This window comes from Myodes glareolus, chromosome 4 (genome assembly GCF_982192425.1).
Source record: "Myodes glareolus chromosome 4, mMyoGla1.1, whole genome shotgun sequence".
In the NCBI taxonomy this organism is placed as follows: domain Eukaryota; kingdom Metazoa; phylum Chordata; class Mammalia; order Rodentia; family Cricetidae; genus Myodes; species Myodes glareolus.
This window is the reverse complement of record NC_142029.1, coordinates 24,970,580-24,987,121: the sequence shown is the minus strand read 5'-3', so window position 1 is coordinate 24,987,121 and position 16,542 is coordinate 24,970,580. Positions and strand designations below refer to the sequence as shown.

The 16,542-nt window shown below is 49.5% G+C and overlaps 2 protein-coding genes across 2 annotated transcripts; one reads left to right on the top strand and one right to left on the bottom strand.

The window, feature by feature from the left end:
- The first annotated feature begins 6,461 nt into the window (after positions 1-6,461).
- Positions 6,462-11,134, top strand: Snx22 (sorting nexin 22). The gene is given in 8 exon segments (XM_048423460.3): positions 6,462-6,622; positions 6,961-7,044; positions 7,417-7,521; positions 7,983-8,077; positions 8,344-8,376; positions 8,560-8,627; positions 8,875-8,938; positions 8,940-11,134. Coding segments are annotated over 8 exon segments (567 nt in total). The 5' UTR covers positions 6,462-6,547; the 3' UTR covers positions 8,983-11,134.
- Positions 9,452-15,803, bottom strand: Ppib (peptidylprolyl isomerase B). Its single transcript, XM_048423458.3, has 5 exons — positions 15,615-15,803; positions 14,317-14,430; positions 12,977-13,070; positions 10,483-10,667; positions 9,452-9,793 (listed from the first exon to the last, which is right to left on the bottom strand). Exons 1-5 carry the CDS (start codon positions 15,747-15,749, stop codon positions 9,671-9,673), a joined length of 651 nt encoding a protein of 216 aa, XP_048279415.1. The 5' UTR covers positions 15,750-15,803; the 3' UTR covers positions 9,452-9,670.
- Between the last annotated feature and the right edge of the window lie 739 nt (positions 15,804-16,542).

Below are 16,542 nucleotides of genomic sequence, written 5' to 3'. Positions count from 1 at the left end.
GTATGTACCTGTAGTAACGTATCAAAATCCATGCTAGACTCCTCTAGCCCTTATCCGCATGTACTTATCGGGCATTTTAAAGTCGGTGCTAGACTCCTGGGCCTTCTCACCTCCCCACTCCTCCTCCATCACACTAGCTCACAGGCTTTCCCAGACACCCATACCTGTTCAATCTCTAGAGAGTGGCATGGTTTTCCCCATCCCCTAATATTCTCCCCCTCCCTGTTCTCTCTGTTGTTCTTGCTTCCCTGGCAGATGGCACTGGCCACACATCTGCTCCTTCTCCTTCCTCTTTGCCCTGGACTTTTCCAGAGGCCTCTGGATGTTCTTTCTCTCTTATCTACAAGAAAACCCAGCCATTTCGGTGGTCCCTTTACTGCACCCTCAGCTATGGTCTGGAAGCCCTCATTCCAGAGTGGCCTCTTCCACGCCCAGGAAAGGAGGGAGGCCGCGCACATGGGAGAAGAATCTCAGCAGACAGGCCCCGCTGCATTCTCCCTTTATCACTCCTGTGATGTATATCACACCCTCTGGTCAAATCTGTGCTGCAGACTGAATCCAGGGTCTCTGTACCACTGAGCTACAGTCCTGGCCTTCCCACCCCCAAAGTTTTCCCAGGATCTTTGGACTTTTGCTTCTGAAGCATTCCATGTCACATAAAACTTTAATTTGGCTCTTGGCAGTATTTTAAAAGAAAAAAAAAAGATTTATTTTTGTGAATGTGTCCACCTGTGCTCCTGTGAGTACCCGAGGAGGCCAAAAGAGGTCATCACAACCTCTAGAGCCGTCATTGCAGCTCAAACCTATCTTTTGTTGCAGGGATTATTAACATGACTCTTGCAGGGTTTTACTGCTGCGATAAGACATCCCACAAAGCATTTCCACACCACTCAGGGCAAGAACTCAAGTGGCAGGACTTGGAGGCAGGAGCTGATGCAGAGGGATGGAGGGGAGCTGCAGCTTCTGAACTTGCTCTTGTGGCCTGCTCTACCTGCTTGCTTTCTTTTTCTTTTCCGGTTGTTTTTCGAGACAGGATTTTTCCTTATGTGTAGCCTTGGCTGTCCTGGAACTCACTCTGTAGACCAGGCTGGCCTTGAACTCAGAGATCTGCCTGCCTCTGCCTCCTGAGTGTTAGGATTAAAGGTTTATGCCTGTTTCCTTATAGAACCCAGGACCACCTGACTGTAGATGGCCTGTCGTGCACCACCACCCTGGCTGGAGGCATCTTTTTTAATTAATGCTCATGCCTCGCTTATGACTCCTGTGTCAAGTTGACCTAAAAACTAACCAACATTCCTTTAATCCCAGCACTCGGGAGGCAGAGGCAGGTGGGTCTCTGAATTCGAGGCCAGCCTGGTCTATAGAGCGAGTTCCAGGACAGCCAGAGCTGTTACACAAGAAACCATGCCTTGAAAAACGAACCAACTAACCAAACAAACAAACAAACAGAAAAACAAAACAAGCAAACAAACAGGCGGTGGTGGCGCATGCCTTTAATCCCAGCACTCGGGAGGCAGAGGCAGGCGAATCCCTGTGAGTTCGAGGCCAGCCTGGTCTACAAGAGCTAGTTCCAGGACAGGCACCAAAAACTACAGAGAAACCCTGTCTCGAAAAAAAAATAAAAATAAAAATAAAAAAATGTAAAAAAATCTAGCCAAGACCATGGAGAGGGAAAAGTATCTGACCCTTCTCCGTCTCCTATGCTACCGACACACAGCAATTACAGCCTGGACTAACTGCATTCATAAAGAAGTGGAAGACTCATAGATCCACCAGCAGAATCAAGAGAAAGTGTCTTCCAGGTGGGAAAGAATGCGGAAATTTGAAGAACTGGAAGAGCCTAGTACGTGGCAGGAAGGAGTGACAGTGAGCTGGGTGGTGGGGATTGGACTGGAGCCATAGTAGACTGTGGCAGGAAGTGAGGGTCTCAGCTCCAAGCGGGGTGCTATGGGGACGCCTGTGCTCAAAGAGCAGTTCGTATTCTGAAGTAGAGAACGGGTCTTCCTCCCAGAAAAGAGGCAAGGAAACGAGGCCAAGAGACAGAGGCCATCAGGATGACTCTCTGAACCCTGGGGTGGCCCTGTAGGTAAAAGAGACTCAGTGCCCCTCCGTTCAGTTTGGATACCAACATCCTAAAGAGGAAATGAAACTACAGCACTTCTCCTCCCTGTGGGTCATTTCCCTTCCAGAGACCACACCTCCACCTCTACCTGGGAAGTGTCAGCTTCCTGATTCCTGGGCCCTGGTGCACTAAGATTGGAGAAAGAGAATGTTGGACCCAGTATTGGTGAAGTCATGCTCAGTGCAGCATTACTGTACTAGCCCGAGAAAGGTGGCTCCTAACCTCAGTCCCGAAGACAGACACTCTGATCTTGGCCCTACCCCAACACCTCCTCCCAGGTATGAGCCTTGAAAGGCAGGGTTTCTCACCTTCACAGGGCCGTCCATTGTGTGAAGCCTGTACAGAAGAATCCCTTTGTACACACAGTAACTTGACTGCTTACTGAAGAGGAAAGTCAGCCTGCACAGCAGTTGGATGAATGTACTTGTTTATTTCTGCAGCGAAAAAGATGCCATCTTGCTGGATATTTGATGCTGTAGGACACAGGACATCATCAATGTTTATCAGAGTTGATGAGCATTCTGAGTTTAAAATCATCAGTGGTGTTTCACATAAATACATAGAACAAAGTGGTGGAAGTATCTGTAGGGTCATTTCAGAAATGGTTATAAATTCTGTCCTAATCCCAAGACGAAATTAATGTTTTCATTTTGAGACAGGGTCTTATTAAGTAACCCTAACTGGCCATGTGTAGACCAGGTTGACCTATACGAGAAAAATTTTCTTTCATCAAAGGTAGCTAAGCCTGTTGAATACATATATTCTATAAATCTTCCCAACTTTGTAAAACTTTTATGCAAATCTTTTGTTTGATTTTTGAAGAAGGCTTCCTCTATGTAACCCTGGCTGTCCTGGAATTTCTCATGTAGACCAGGCTGGCCTTGTACTCACAGACATTCACTTGCCGCTGCTTCTGGAGGCAGGAGCTGATGCAGAGGCATGAAGGAACACGACTTACTGGCTTGTCCCTTTTTTTTTTTCTTTTGGTTTTTTGAGACAGGATTTCTCTGTAGCTTTGGAGCCTGTCCTGGAAGTAGCTCTGTAGACCAGGCTGTTCCCGAGGTCACCAAGATCCTCTAGCCTCTCCTCCCCGAGTGCTGGGATTAAAGGCGTGCGCCACCACTGCCCAGCCTTTCTTTTTATTTGTTTTTCTTTCCTTTCTCCCTGTCATCCTCATTTCTTCTCCCCGCCCCCCACACCTTTCTTTGTTTCCCCCAAGACAGGGTTTCTCTGTGTAGCCCTGGCTGTTCTGGAACTCACTCTGTAGGCATGGCTGGCTGCAAGCTTTCTTTTCTTGTTTTTGTTTTGTTTTGTTTTGAGACAAGGTCTCTCTGTGCAGCCTTGGCTGTCCTAGAATTCATTATATAGACTAGGATGCATCTGCCTCCTAAGTGCTGGGGTTAAAGGTATGGGTCACCACATCGGGCTATCAGTCTGCTGTCTTGTTCTTTTGTTTGGTGTTTTCAAGACAGAATTTTACTGTGTAGCCCTGGCTGTCCTGGAACTAGATCTGTAGACTAGGCTGGCCTAAAACTCTGAGATCGGCCTGCTTCTGCCTCCTGAGTGATGGGATTAAGACTTGTGCCGCTACCATCCAGCCAGTCAGGTTTCTTATACCACTCCTGACCACTGTCCAGGGGTGGCTCAATCCAAAGTGGGCTAGGCCCTCCTACGTCAATCATGAATCAAGAAAATGCAGACATGTCTACAGGCACTCTGATGGCAGCCTTGTCTCAATTAAGGTTCCTCTTCCAGGATGACTCTAGTTTGTGTCAAGCTGGCAAAGAACAAACAGGGCACACACATGCTGCCATGTAAGAAGGGCAGAGGAAAATACCAAGTCTTTGTTTTTTTAATCAAATCACTATGTTTTTTTTTATAAGAGTAGAAAAGTTTGTACATTAAAAACACAGCAATTCATTAGTATTGATAATAATCTCAAATTACCACAGAAGCATTTCAGGTAAGGTTCATTGGCAGTGCATGGTGTGGCAGCATGCAACATGCACAGGGCAAAATATGCATGTTGTGTGCTCATGGCCGAGGCCGAAGGACATCCCAGGGCGTAACATGGGCAAGAGCTGCCAGACAGACCCTGGGTTTGCTGGAGTTTGAATTAATTTTTAGTTGTTGCATATTCAGTAACTTTATACTGTTGCCAAATTTTCAAGATACCCCCATAGAGAAATGTATTAGTCAGGGTTCTCTAGAAGACCAGAACCAACAGGATGGATTCCCCTCACGCTGTGCATGTGTGTGTGTGTGTGTGTGTGTGTGTGTGTGTGATTAGAGTGGCCCATCTAGTCCAACAATGGCTGTCTGCTGACAAAGTCCAAGAATGCAGTAGTTATTCAGTCTTTGATGCTGGATGTCTCGGTTGATCTTCAGGCAACGCTGGGATCCCAAAGTAGGCTCCAATGCCTGTGAAGGCATGACTGTGCAGCAGGGTCCATGAGAATGAGGACACGCAAGCAAAAAGTCAAAGCTTCCTTCTTCCATGTCCTTTACATTGGCTGCCATGAGAAAGTGTAGCCAGATTTCGGATGGGTCTTCATACCTCAAATGGTCCTGGTAATTAAAATTCCTCACAAGTGTGTCCAGCAGCTTGGGTTTAGTTCATTCCATCTGTAGCCATGTTGGCAGATAAGAATAGTCACTCACAACCCAGTTTAAGAACAGAATACGTGCCATTGTGTTCCTGAATTGCTGAGTGAGGGCTATGGGGTTGAGGAAGAAATGGAAGTCATTTCTATTTCTGTCACATGAAGTGAGAGTTCCGCATTAAAATCCTGCTATAGCCGGAGTGGTGGTGACGACATGATGCCTGACTTTAATCTCAGGAGTCAGAGATAGGCAGACAGATCTCTGGGAGTTCAAGGCCTGTAGGGTCTTTGAAGTGAGTTCTAAGACAGCCAAGGGCACAAAGAGAAACCCTGTCTCAAAAAACTAAACAAACAACAACAACAACAGAAACCAGGCTCAGCTTTGAAAGTTCTGAAAGTTATACATCCTTGCCGGGCAGTGATGGCACACATCTTTAATCCCAGCACTTGGGAGGCAGGGGAGAAGGGAGATATCGATCTCTGTGAGTTTGAGGCCAGCCACGTCTACAAGAGCTAGTTCCCCCAGGCGGTGGTGGCGCATGCCTTTAATCCCAGCACTTGGGATGCAGAGGCAGGCGGATCTCTGTGAGTTCGATGTCAGCCTGATCTACAAGAACTAGTTCCAGAACAGGCTCCAAAGCTACAGAGAAACCCTGTCTCGAACCCCCCCCGAAAAAAGTTACACAACCTGGATATCTATCAGGTATCTATCAGGAACTGCATGGACTTTTTGCACGTCTGCAAAACAGGAGTGGGTCTGTGTCCGGGTAATTGTGAGGCTGAGGCAAGAGAATCAAGAGAATTGTTTGAGACCAGAAGTTCAAAGTCAGCATGAGCAACTCAATCCACTTTGTCTAAAATAAATAAAGAAAAAAAATTTTTAAAAAGGGCTTCCTTAGGGGATTGTTCCACTGAGATGGGTGGGCAGTGATGGGTAGATCAGAAAGGTAGGTGGGTACAGGGCAGGACGTGAGGACGAGGACCTGTGAGGGTCCAGGAGGTGTCTCCAGGGTGCTCTTATCTACCCTGCTGGTCTTTCTTGGAATGTAGTAGAATTTTTGTTTGTTTGGTTTGGGTTTGGTTTTTTGAGACAGTTTCTCTGCGTGGCCCTGGCTGTCCTGGAACTCACTCTCTAGACCAGGCTGGCCTCAATATGAGCCTGGGTTTTTAAATCGCCTCTTACCAACACACAAACTTGAAGCAAGTTAGGGATGAAGGGTCTGTGGGTGCCCATCAAAGCTAGAAAGGATCCTAGCCTCTCCCAGAAACTGTCCCAGTTGGAGTATCTACGTAGTGCTACCAGGGACCACCTGAAAGGGGAAGGACTGGGTGGTCAGGTTCCCTGAGAGCAAGGATAGTCCTGGGGTGGACGCCCAGACATGAACCCTGCCTGTGCCCTCATCTGCCACTTCAGAATTCAGGGCACTCAACAAAGATCAGGTGAAATTTTAGCTCGGCTGTGTACCTGGCAGGCAGTACACGCTAGGGAAATACTTGACAAACGGTTGACTCTGCGGAGGGTTCCTCCTCCTGGCACCGCTAGCGACCTCTCTAGACCAAGGTGTTATCTTTTCGCCTCAGCTTTAGAGCGACAGGGAACGCCTCGGGAGGGGCGAGCCAGGGACTCGAGGGAAGGGCGTGGCCTACTGGTTCGAGGGCGGGGTCCTGGACCAGAGGGTGGAGTCTAAGTCCGAAGGACCGGAAAATGGGGCGGGGCCTACAGTCCGGGGGGGGTGGCCTCGTCGGGCTGCCTGGCTGCTCTAGGGAGTTCGGGTGCCTTAGTGCGAAATCAAGGAGAGGCTGCGGCGGGGTCAGGGCGCGGATGCTGGAAGTTCACATCCCCTCGGTGGGGCCCGAGGCCGAAGAGTCCAGGCAGAGCCCAGAGAAAGGCCACATGGTGAGCATTGGATGGAGGGTGCGCGTGGGGATCCACCGAATATCCATCCCCTCGACGAGCGCAAAAGGGAACCAGGATACCGGGCTAGGACGTCCATCGCAAAGGTTCGGGGTTACTGGCTTTGCCAGTCCCTCGGATGATAATCTGGATTCTAGTGGGATCCTGTGGAGCAGAGGGGCGGGCCCGTCAGCCTTTTCTTTCAGGTGTATGTGGGGTGCGGGAGGGATTTCCCTGAGCGGCCGCACACCAAGTCGTCTTTGTCCCTTTCGAACGCCAGAAAGTGGGCGCGGGTCCTGCCGCAACATTTAGGCCAGCCCCCGCACTCCTCCGCCCGCTAGGTGTTCCAAGTCGAGGTGCTGTACAGCGGACGCAGACACACTGTGCCGAGGCGATACAGCGAGTTCCACGCTCTACACAAGCGGGTGAGGTGGCGCCCACCTCACCAATCCGGCTCCAGGCCAATCCCCTGGGTGCAGGCGAAAGGGATCCGGTCCCAGCTTCTGGTTGCCCACCCCCATTACTGTCCCAGTCCCGGGAGGGTGCAGATCATGGGCAACTACCCAAGGGCTGCAGGGCCCCTTGCGGGGAGGGCGCAGTGGCTAGATCCCAGCTCAGACTGACCTTGTCTGTGTCCGTCCTTTCTACTTTCGGGCACGTCACTTCTGTCCTAACCACCTCTCACCAGCAGTCCCAGGTTAGAGCTTACAGGCATAGAGGGAGGACTGGAGACACATCAGCTAGGTGGAATGGGCTTGAGGGCTTTGCTGGGATCTCACCTCGGTAACTGATGACAGATCAAGAAACGGTACAAAGTGCCTGACTTTCCCTCAAAACGCCTGCCGAACTGGAGGACCAGAGGATTGGAACAGCGCCGGCAGGGCTTGGAGACCTATATCCAGGTGTGCACAGGACACTTGGTTGCTCCTAGCATCAGGGACCAGGGGAGACCCAAATAGCGATGTGGGGGCCCACAACTTGAGATTGTTATATACCACCCCAAGCTCCATTTTTCTGAACAATAGTGAGTACACGTTTCTATCTGGATTATTGCAAGTTTTGAATGACCAACAAGTGGATCCTTCAGCCCTAGAGTAAGATTCTGTTATCTTCATGAGGTGTGTGTGTGTGGACACATTCCTTCAACAGTGACAGGCATTGCCGAACTAACCCGCCCACTTTATGAGGCTAACCTTTGCAGTCCAGCCGTTCCCAGAATGGCCCTGAAGCTTGGACTAATACTAGCTTCTACTGTCTTGAAATTCTTAGTTATTTTGGAACAAAGGTCCTCAAATGTTTGTTTGCAATGGGTTGTGTAATTAGTAGCTGTGTCTGATTACAGGCTTCCTGTCTTCCTCTGTAGGGCATCCTGTACCTGAATCAGGATGTGCCCAAGGAGTTATTGGAATTCCTGAGGCTTCGCCACTTCCCCACAGACTCCAAGGCCAGCAGCTGGAGGCAAGGATGGCCCCTGCCCGGGTGTGGCTAGGGCTCTCAGCAGCCAGCGGCTGTGAAAGGGTCCTGAAGAACAAACTTTCTTCATTCAAATGTTGGGCTCTGGTCTGATACACGGCCTCCCCTATCAACTTTCTTGACCCTGGTGGAGGGACTGGGTTTTGGACAGCTTTGATTGCCTCCATCTCCGGAACTGTGCTTGTTACAAAATAGAAGCAACAGTCCCCTGGGCATCTTCAAGCAGCTTACAGTGTTTCTCTTCTTTTCAGCACCCTGAGGGAATTCCTGCCTAGAGACAGCAGGCAAGTCCAAGTCCTGCCCTAAGTGCCTGCTGCCCCCTGGTGGCTACATGTTAGGAGGCAGGCCAGTAACCTGTTTCCTAGTTCCTTCCTTTGCGGGTCCCTGCTGATTTTGGTCCTTAAGAGTCTTTGCACATCCACATCTCCACTCTCATGGCTCACAATTCTCTTCCTCCCTCCTCACAGTTCACAGCTGCACCACCGGCCCGTCATTGGCTTCTGTATGGACCCCTACATTTACACTCCTCCCCCAGGTGAGACATCAGCTCCCGTAACCTGCTTTGTAACTTATTTCATAGAAGTTAATGTAATCCAGTTGGTTCACCTGGTCTCTGCTCCCCTGTGGCCTATCCTCCAAAGCTAATATGAACTGAATGTGGGCTGGGGAAAGCAAACAGTACATCCCATTGGGTAGATAGCTGAGCTTGTAGGCAGCTCAGAGTTCTGTAAGCCCAAGGCCATCATATGCTATCTCCTTTTCCTTCACCTTTTCTCCCACAGAACCTCTCCCAGAAGTGGTGGTGGACGGTGTCCTCCAGGGTCTCTATGGCTTCAGCACTAGCCCGGCCAAAGGCTAACCGTCATCCTGCTCCATCACCAATGCCCTGACTAGCCCAGTCTTTGGGTCACCTGCCAGGACAGTTATGTGCCTCAGTCCTAGGAGTTATAAATAAGAAACTGGGCCGACCCTTGGACTAGCCTCAGGGTGTAACTAGCCGAGGTTCAGCTGTACCCAGCCCCACTCAAGGCTCTGAACTTGGTGTGCACTGACAGCTGCAGTTGGCAGACTTGCCCAGGGGCCAAGGCAAAGTCAAGATAAAGAAAAGAGCATAAAGTAATTCCAGGCATAGGCTGAGAAGATTCAGGTGGATTTCCTAGCTCAGCCTGGCAGGTGGCAGAAGCTGGGCACAGTAGCTAGGTAGCCTCTGCCTGATGACCAGCTGGTAGCACCTAGGCACAGGCTTAGAAAGGAGCCCAAGGAAGGGAGATGCATCTATCTCCACGTAAGAGTCCTAGACATGCTGGGATGCACACTCAGGACAGGTGGTTATATACACCCTCAACGCCCACACCTAAGTTATAAAAAAAGAAAACCCACTTTTTTTTTATTGATCAGCACTGATACGAGTTTGATATAAAAACAGGCCTGTGGAATGTGAGAGGGTGTGGGTCCAATCCCTCAGATGGAAGCTCTGGGGCCAAGTGACACGAAACCTTGTGACTGGCTACCTTCACCCCTGTGAGGGTAGTGACAGGACCTGCGCACGCGCCACTTAGAGGGATGAGGTCCCTGAGACTACTCCTTGGCAATGGCAAAGGGCTTCTCCACTTCGATCTTGCCGCAGTCTGCAATGATCACATCCTTCAGGGGCTTGTCCCGACTGTCGGTCTTGGTGCTCTCCACCTTCCTCACCACGTCCTAGGAAAGAAAGCAGGAAGGGGGGCGGGTAGAAGTCAAGAGGCACACTGCTGGAAGACAGCCCCAGGGAGTGGCTTACGAGGGTTGAGACCCACATGGGACAAACACAGAAACCCAGGGAACCAAGAGCTCAGGAACTGATGACCAGAGTGAATGCGGAGCATGGATGCTTAGCTGATTCAATACCGCTCAGGTGTGAGTGACCGAACAGAGGGCCTCACAGCAGGACAAACTCAACAAGGTCTTCCGGACAGGTTGTCTGGGGTTTGGGAAGACTCAGAACCTTGGGGGCATGGAAATATAGGTTGGATATCATGCACTTTTTTTTTCTTTTTTCCTGACTGTGGTGTTGGGACTGAACTTACGACTTTATGCATGCTAGGTTAAACATTCTTTCGTGCAGCCAAAGCCACATGGACACACTGAAATGTGGTCTCATGTTGCTGTCCAGCCTAGCCTCTTGCCTCAGCCTCCCCAACAGCTAGGACCATGGGCATGTGCAAGTCACTCAGTCAGCATGTTTGTTCTTGACACTATCCATCCCTACGCCAGATTAGGAGGAACCACAGCTGGTCTGTACCTGTGGCTTAGGTGCCTTTGGGGAAAAGATTTCCTACTTGAAGCCCTTGCCTATTTTAGCTGGATCCTTGGTAAGGGCCACCAAGGTTTAGCCTCACTGTTAAACTTACCATGCCCTCTAGAACTTTGCCAAAAACCACATGTTTGCCATCTAGCCAGGACGTCTTGACGGTGGTTATGAAGAACTGGGAGCCATTGGTGTCTTTGCCTGCATTGGCCATGCTCACCCACCCAGGCCCATAGTGCTTCAGCTTGAAGTTCTCATCTGGGAAACGCTCACCATAGATGCTCTTTCCTGGGAAGAGAATCAGAGGTCACGGGGTGAAACAACCAAAATAGGCAGGTGCTTGGGTGAGGATCTTCAGGACTCAGGTCAGGCTTGGCAGGACATAAAAATGGCCTTCGTGTCTTCTACTCAAGCCATCTGCAGTATGAGGCCAGGCTGACTTGGACGAAATATTACGAGGAGTTTTATGACTGTCGAGGTACATGTTATCAGTTATCTTGGTTATGTCCTGAGGCCAGTAGGGAGGCCTTGGTGCTATGCAGGATGCTGGGGTGTGGAAACCTTCAGAAGAAAGGGCTGCCATAGCCGACCTGATGGCCTTTCTAGAGTCACAAGGCAGGTGCAGCTGTGGAGCAGAAGAGCAGGTGGGGGTTGGCCGGGGAAGGAAAAATGGGACACGGGGCTGTTACTCGGTTTAAGAGCCAAGAGCCTCTTATCAAGGCTGGAACATAAAATAAAAAATGCTTATGAACGTGTGTCATGTCTGTGACGGGTATGGGTCCGGGGCCATGACAGTAAGCACAGAGCTCCACACCCTTTCCAAACTCCTGGTTGCAAAGTTTGTTTTCCCACCAATGGACTGAAGGGCCTGAGAAAACCAGCACCAAAGCAGCATCTTCTCAGGCTGGCGAGACAGCTTGGCACGGAAGGGAACTTGCTGCCAGGCATGGGGCAGACAGGGTGGAAGAGGAAAACCAATGCCTGTGAGCTGTTCTGACTTTAACACGTGCACATAAAGGGCAGGTGTGATCGAGAATGACATCAACCCCGCACTTAGGAGGCAGAGCTCTTGAGTTCCAGGCCAGCCAAGACATAGTCACTTTCTTTGGTTTAATGCCGTTCCGTTCACTTCACTTTGCTCTCAGCACACCCGTGCCCATCCCACGGCTCCTCAGGACGCCCCTGGTCAGGACCTGCCCTGGCCAGAGGCTGACAAGGGGGAGGACAAGGCAAAAATGAGGTGGCCTGCTTCCTGCAATGACTCTTGCCTGTATGCTGCTAAGACTTCCTATTTGAGAAACTTCCTTGGAAACCTTAACCACGATTTCAATTGCTCTTATTTAAAACAAAACCCAAAACACTTAGTTACATTCACTTCCTCAAGACACGGGGAGCTTCCAAGTCACAAGAAATAAATTTTGAAGAAATTTGTATTTTAGTCTTCATGGCAGTAAAGATAAATCACATTTAATCTTCTATCCCAGAACTTTCATCCAGCTGTCTTACAAATGGTTACGTTCCAAGCCCATCAATTTTTGTCTTCCCTGAGATAGGACTTCTCTGTGTAGCCCTGGCTGTCCTGGAACTCACTCTGCAGACCAAGCAGGCCTCGAATTCAGAGATCCATTAGTCTCTGCCTTCCTTTCAAGTGCTGAGATTGAAAGCATGCATCACCACACTCAGATTTTGTTGCTGTTTAAGCGTACAGGTGCTTTGCCTACATGCACATCTTTGTACTGTGCGTGTGCCTGAGGAGACGAGAAAGGCTGTCAGATTCACCAACTCACATGGGAACTCAGATCCCCTGCAAGAGCCATCTTAACTCCGGAGTCTTCTCTCCAGTCCCTGGATTTTTAGTCTGTGTATGTGTACGGGTACACGCGCTCATGTCACGGTGCATGTGCAGTCAGAGGGTACCCCGCAGAAGCCCATTCTCTTCTTTTAGTGTTTGAGACCCAGGAATCAAACACAGGTCATCAGGCTCGGCAGTAAGTACTTTTGCCCGCCTCACTGGCCTTCGTAATTTATCTGTTTATGTGTATATATGTAATACAGGTACCAGCATGTGCGACACAAGCCTACCTGACTCCCACCTCCCTCTCCTTGGCACTGGATTCCCTTTCCAAAGAAGGGTACAGCTAATCTTGATGCAAGAGAGAGAGGTCAGTCTCTGCAGTGGGCAAAAGAAGAGGCTTTATCTAACTAACCAAAGAAGCCTGGCCATCCCACCTTGGACACTATGATGTCAAGACTCCTCCACTGTGGATTATGCTCACTGTTAATAAAACAGTGAGCAAAAATATAAAAAAATAAAAAAAAAATAGCCAGGCAAAAAAGTAGAGGTGGGGTGATCAGACTGAGAATGATGGGAAGGAGGGAGGAGTCAGGAGAGATACCAGTCAGCTGTAGAGCAAGCAAGATGTGACATTAGCCACACGGCAAAGCATAAACAGAATTATGAGTTAATTGAGATGTAAGAGCTAGCTAGTAACAAGCCTGAGCTACCAGTTGAGCACTATAAGTAATAGTAAGTCTCTGAGTCAGTTATTTAGGACTGGGCAGTAGGGACAGGAAACGCCCAGAGGATCAGAAGTTACCTCCTGTGCCATCTCCCCTGGTGAAGTCTCCACCCTGGATCATGAAGTCCTTGATGACACGGTGGAATTTGCTGTTTTTGTAGCCAAATCCTTTCTGGAAAAAGGGATGAGAAGGAGGTTGCACGAGGTATTAAGCAGATGTCAAACAGGCCCTGTAGAAACTAACCTACAGTTCTGATATATCTGGCATTTAGTGTAGCTTAGTTATTGTAGATCAAGGCATGCACATCTGGAAAAGACCAGATCCCTAGCTTCTGCCCTTAGGCAATTTCTGAATGATGTGACCCATGGTCATGCTATGCCTTTTCCTTTTTCTCTCGTCCTAAGAACAAGTGCAAGGTCTCAGCACTTGTTCTCAGCAGGCAGAGTGTTTGTCCTAGCATGAACACCCTCCTGGGCTATACCCTGGACACTGTAAACACTGAGTATGGTTTGTGGGCCTGGGATCCCAGCACTCCGTGGTAGGAGCAGGAGGATCAGAAGCTCAAGGTCACCCCTAGCTACACATCAAGTTCAAGGTCAGCCAGGAGCTACACGTGAGGCTGTCTCAGGAAAAACAAAATGGGCGAAGACCTTAAAATACGAATTTCATTAAGTAGAACATATGCTTTCTTAAAATTCTGTGCCATGTTCTAGGGTCAAGTCCCTTGGACCCTTTTTTCTTTTTAAAAATTTGATAGCTTATTTTATCCCAATAGCAGTTGTATCACATGGTCTAAGAACATTCAAATAAATTCAAATGTTAAAGATTAGTCTTCAAACATTACAGTCAAATAATGCCATGTTTGTCTGTGTTCTCACAGCTCCCTTAACTGTGAGGCTGCCAGTTTTAGCACCTTGGATTATGTTTTGTGCTGTGAGCAGTTGCACAAAGCAGCTAGGGGTGGAAGAACCAACTCGATCTTTGTGTAGTGCCCAAATGCGGGCACCGAGGCTTTGAGTGATTCAGGAACACCAGGGCCGTCTGCAAAAGTTAAGGACAAACTGGATCCTTTATTCGGTTTTTCTTCCTTCCTTTCTTTCCCTTCCTTCCTTCCTTTCTTTCTTTTGGCTTTTTTGCGATAGGATTTCTTTTCTCTGTGTAACAGCTCTGGGTGTCCTGGAACTCACTCTGGAGACCAGGCTGGCCTTGAACTGAGAGAGATCCTCCTGCCCATGTCTCCCAAGTGCTGGGATTAAAGGTGGGCACCACCACCGCTCGGCTGGACCCCTTTATTCTCAACACACACACAATCTGGTCCTTAGGGAAGCCAGCTAGTGAAGCTGGTGTCAGTTCCTGCAGCCCCACCTGCTTCCATCTCTACAATGTGGAGCTGCTTACCTTTGCATTAGCCACTTACCTCTCCTGTAGCTAAGGCTACAAAATTATCCACTGTTTTCGGAACAGTCTTTCCAAAGAGTCCAAAGACCACTCGGCCTACAGGCTCATCTCCAATTTGGAGATCAAAGTATACCTAAAGAAAACGAACAAGCCAAGCTTAGCCTTTTTAAAAGGGCCTTGGTAGAAAAGAAAGGGCCCAACAAATTACCCTGACGAGAGAGAGAGCTGTGGCTAAAGCCCTAAAGCTGAACTAAGTCTGATTTTGGCAGTGGCAAATCTCTGTACAAATCAAATTTACAGGCTGGACAAAAGGCTCCGTTATTAAGAGCATCTGCTGCTTTTCCAGAGGACACAGCTTCGTGTCTCAGCACCCAGATGGTGGCTCACAATAATGAAAGCTCTAGATTTCCCCAAACCAATACTAGGGGCTGACAAAATGGCCTTGTCCACGACAGGCAGGCAAGTGCTCTACCACTGAGCAAATAATCCCAGTAATATTCTGAGACAGGATCTTATTAAACTGTATTCCTCCCAAATGTCTGGTATTACAGACATCCGCCACAACACTTGGTTTGCTGCATTAATCACACCACCCCCACCCCAAAAGAAATGACCACAGGCTGGCCAGATGGCTTAATTGGTAAATATGGTTGCAGCCAAGCTTGACGTCCTGAGACCAACATGATGAAAATAGAGAACCGACTCCGGCAAGTTGTCTTCTGACCTTAACAGTTGCACTGTGGCACGTATGAGTCCCTCTCCCCAGCAAGTAACTAATGTAACATTTTTAAGGAAGTTTACGGTCTCAGACTACAGAATAGCAATCACGTATGAATCCCTCTCCCCGGCAAGTAAATACTGTAACATTTTAAGGAAGTTTACGTTCTCAGACTACTGAATAGCAATCTGTGCTCTTACAATGACTCCAGATTATAGAAACTGACATTAAAAGAAGAAAATACATAGAGATCACTATGCTTGCAAGCTTAACTATATTTACTGTGCTTGCTACAAAGCACGGTATGCTGAATGTGGCCACAGTAAAAGAAGGGTACGACAGGGTATGTGCAAAGGGGCCTCCTTGAGGCTGTCCGCAGATGAGCATCCTGGATCAGGGCGGAGGCAGGGGGAGTCGGGGTCATTCTTTAGTTTGAGAGGGTAGGGCAAGCCAGGTTCCAAGAGCTCATAGCCGTCCCAAGGATGGGCTGAACCAGGACAAGGGCGCTCAGGTCGGAACTACTGAGCCAGACCCGATTAGGCCGGGACCGGATCGCAAGCAGCGGAAGGCAGGCCTCGCCGGGTGAGAAGAGCCCAGACCTGGACTGTGACTTTGGGTCCCTTCTTCTTATCGTTGGCCACGGAGGGTCCAGGCAGCAAAAGAAAGACGATGGAGCCCACGATGAGAGCGGCGGCGAAGAGCACCTTCATGTTGCGCTCCGAGAGGCGCAGCATCCACCGGCAGCAGCAAGAGCGGTCGCGAGAGCCCGGACCGGAAAAGGGTGTGGACACGCGGTGTGCGCGCGTTGCCGCCCGGGCGCGGGGTGGACCTGGACCTGAGGGAGGCCTCACAGCGCGAGGAGCCGGTCACTATCCCCCTGCGCCGCCACGCAGAGTGGTAGGAGCCGCCGCGGGCGGGGCTGAGGGTGTATGCCACGTTACAACCCTCCGATTGGATATGCGCCTCGCCCCTCCGGCTGCGTCAAGGCGATGTGCGGAAGACGGCGTTGAGATTGGTCTTAGAAAAAAAGACTACGAAGCCCGGCATGCCTTGCGGCCTGTCAGGGTGTATAAAGCAGTCACTACCTAATTTGGGGGTGATCTTCAAAAACTGGACATATTAAACCGAAGTGTTAGGGGCTGAATCTAGCGACTGAGTTTTACAGCATAGCCTTCTATATCTTATATAACATTTATCTTGCCTGGGGACCGGGAGTAGTGGCTCGCGCCTTTGATCCCAGCATTGGGCACGGTGAACTAGGAACCTAGATCAGCCTGGGCTAAAAAGTGAGTCCCAGATCCTTTTAGGCCAGAATGAGACCTTGCCTCAAAACAAACATAACCTGTCGTCGTAGCGCGAGCCTTCAATCCCAGTACCTGCGAGGAAGACGCAGATATATTTCTGTGAATTTGAGGCCAGCTTCTACGTAGTGAGTTCAGTGCTAGCAAGAACTACACGGAAACAGCTATGCTTCAAATGAAGGGATCGAGGGGTGAAGAAGCAGTGTAGGGTAAAAGGACCAGCCAA

Coding starts and splice junctions, on each gene's coding strand:
- Ppib (XM_048423458.3), bottom strand. CDS start 15,749: ATGCTGCGCCTCTCGGAGCGCAACATGAAGGTGCTCTTCGCCGCCGCT. Junction 13,071..14,316: donor TAGCCTTAGCTACAGGAGAG/GTAAGTGGCTAA, acceptor CCCTTTTTCCAG/AAAGGATTTGGCTACAAAAA. Junction 10,668..12,976: donor CAGGGGAGATGGCACAGGAG/GTAACTTCTGAT, acceptor TTCTCTTCCCAG/GAAAGAGCATCTATGGTGAG.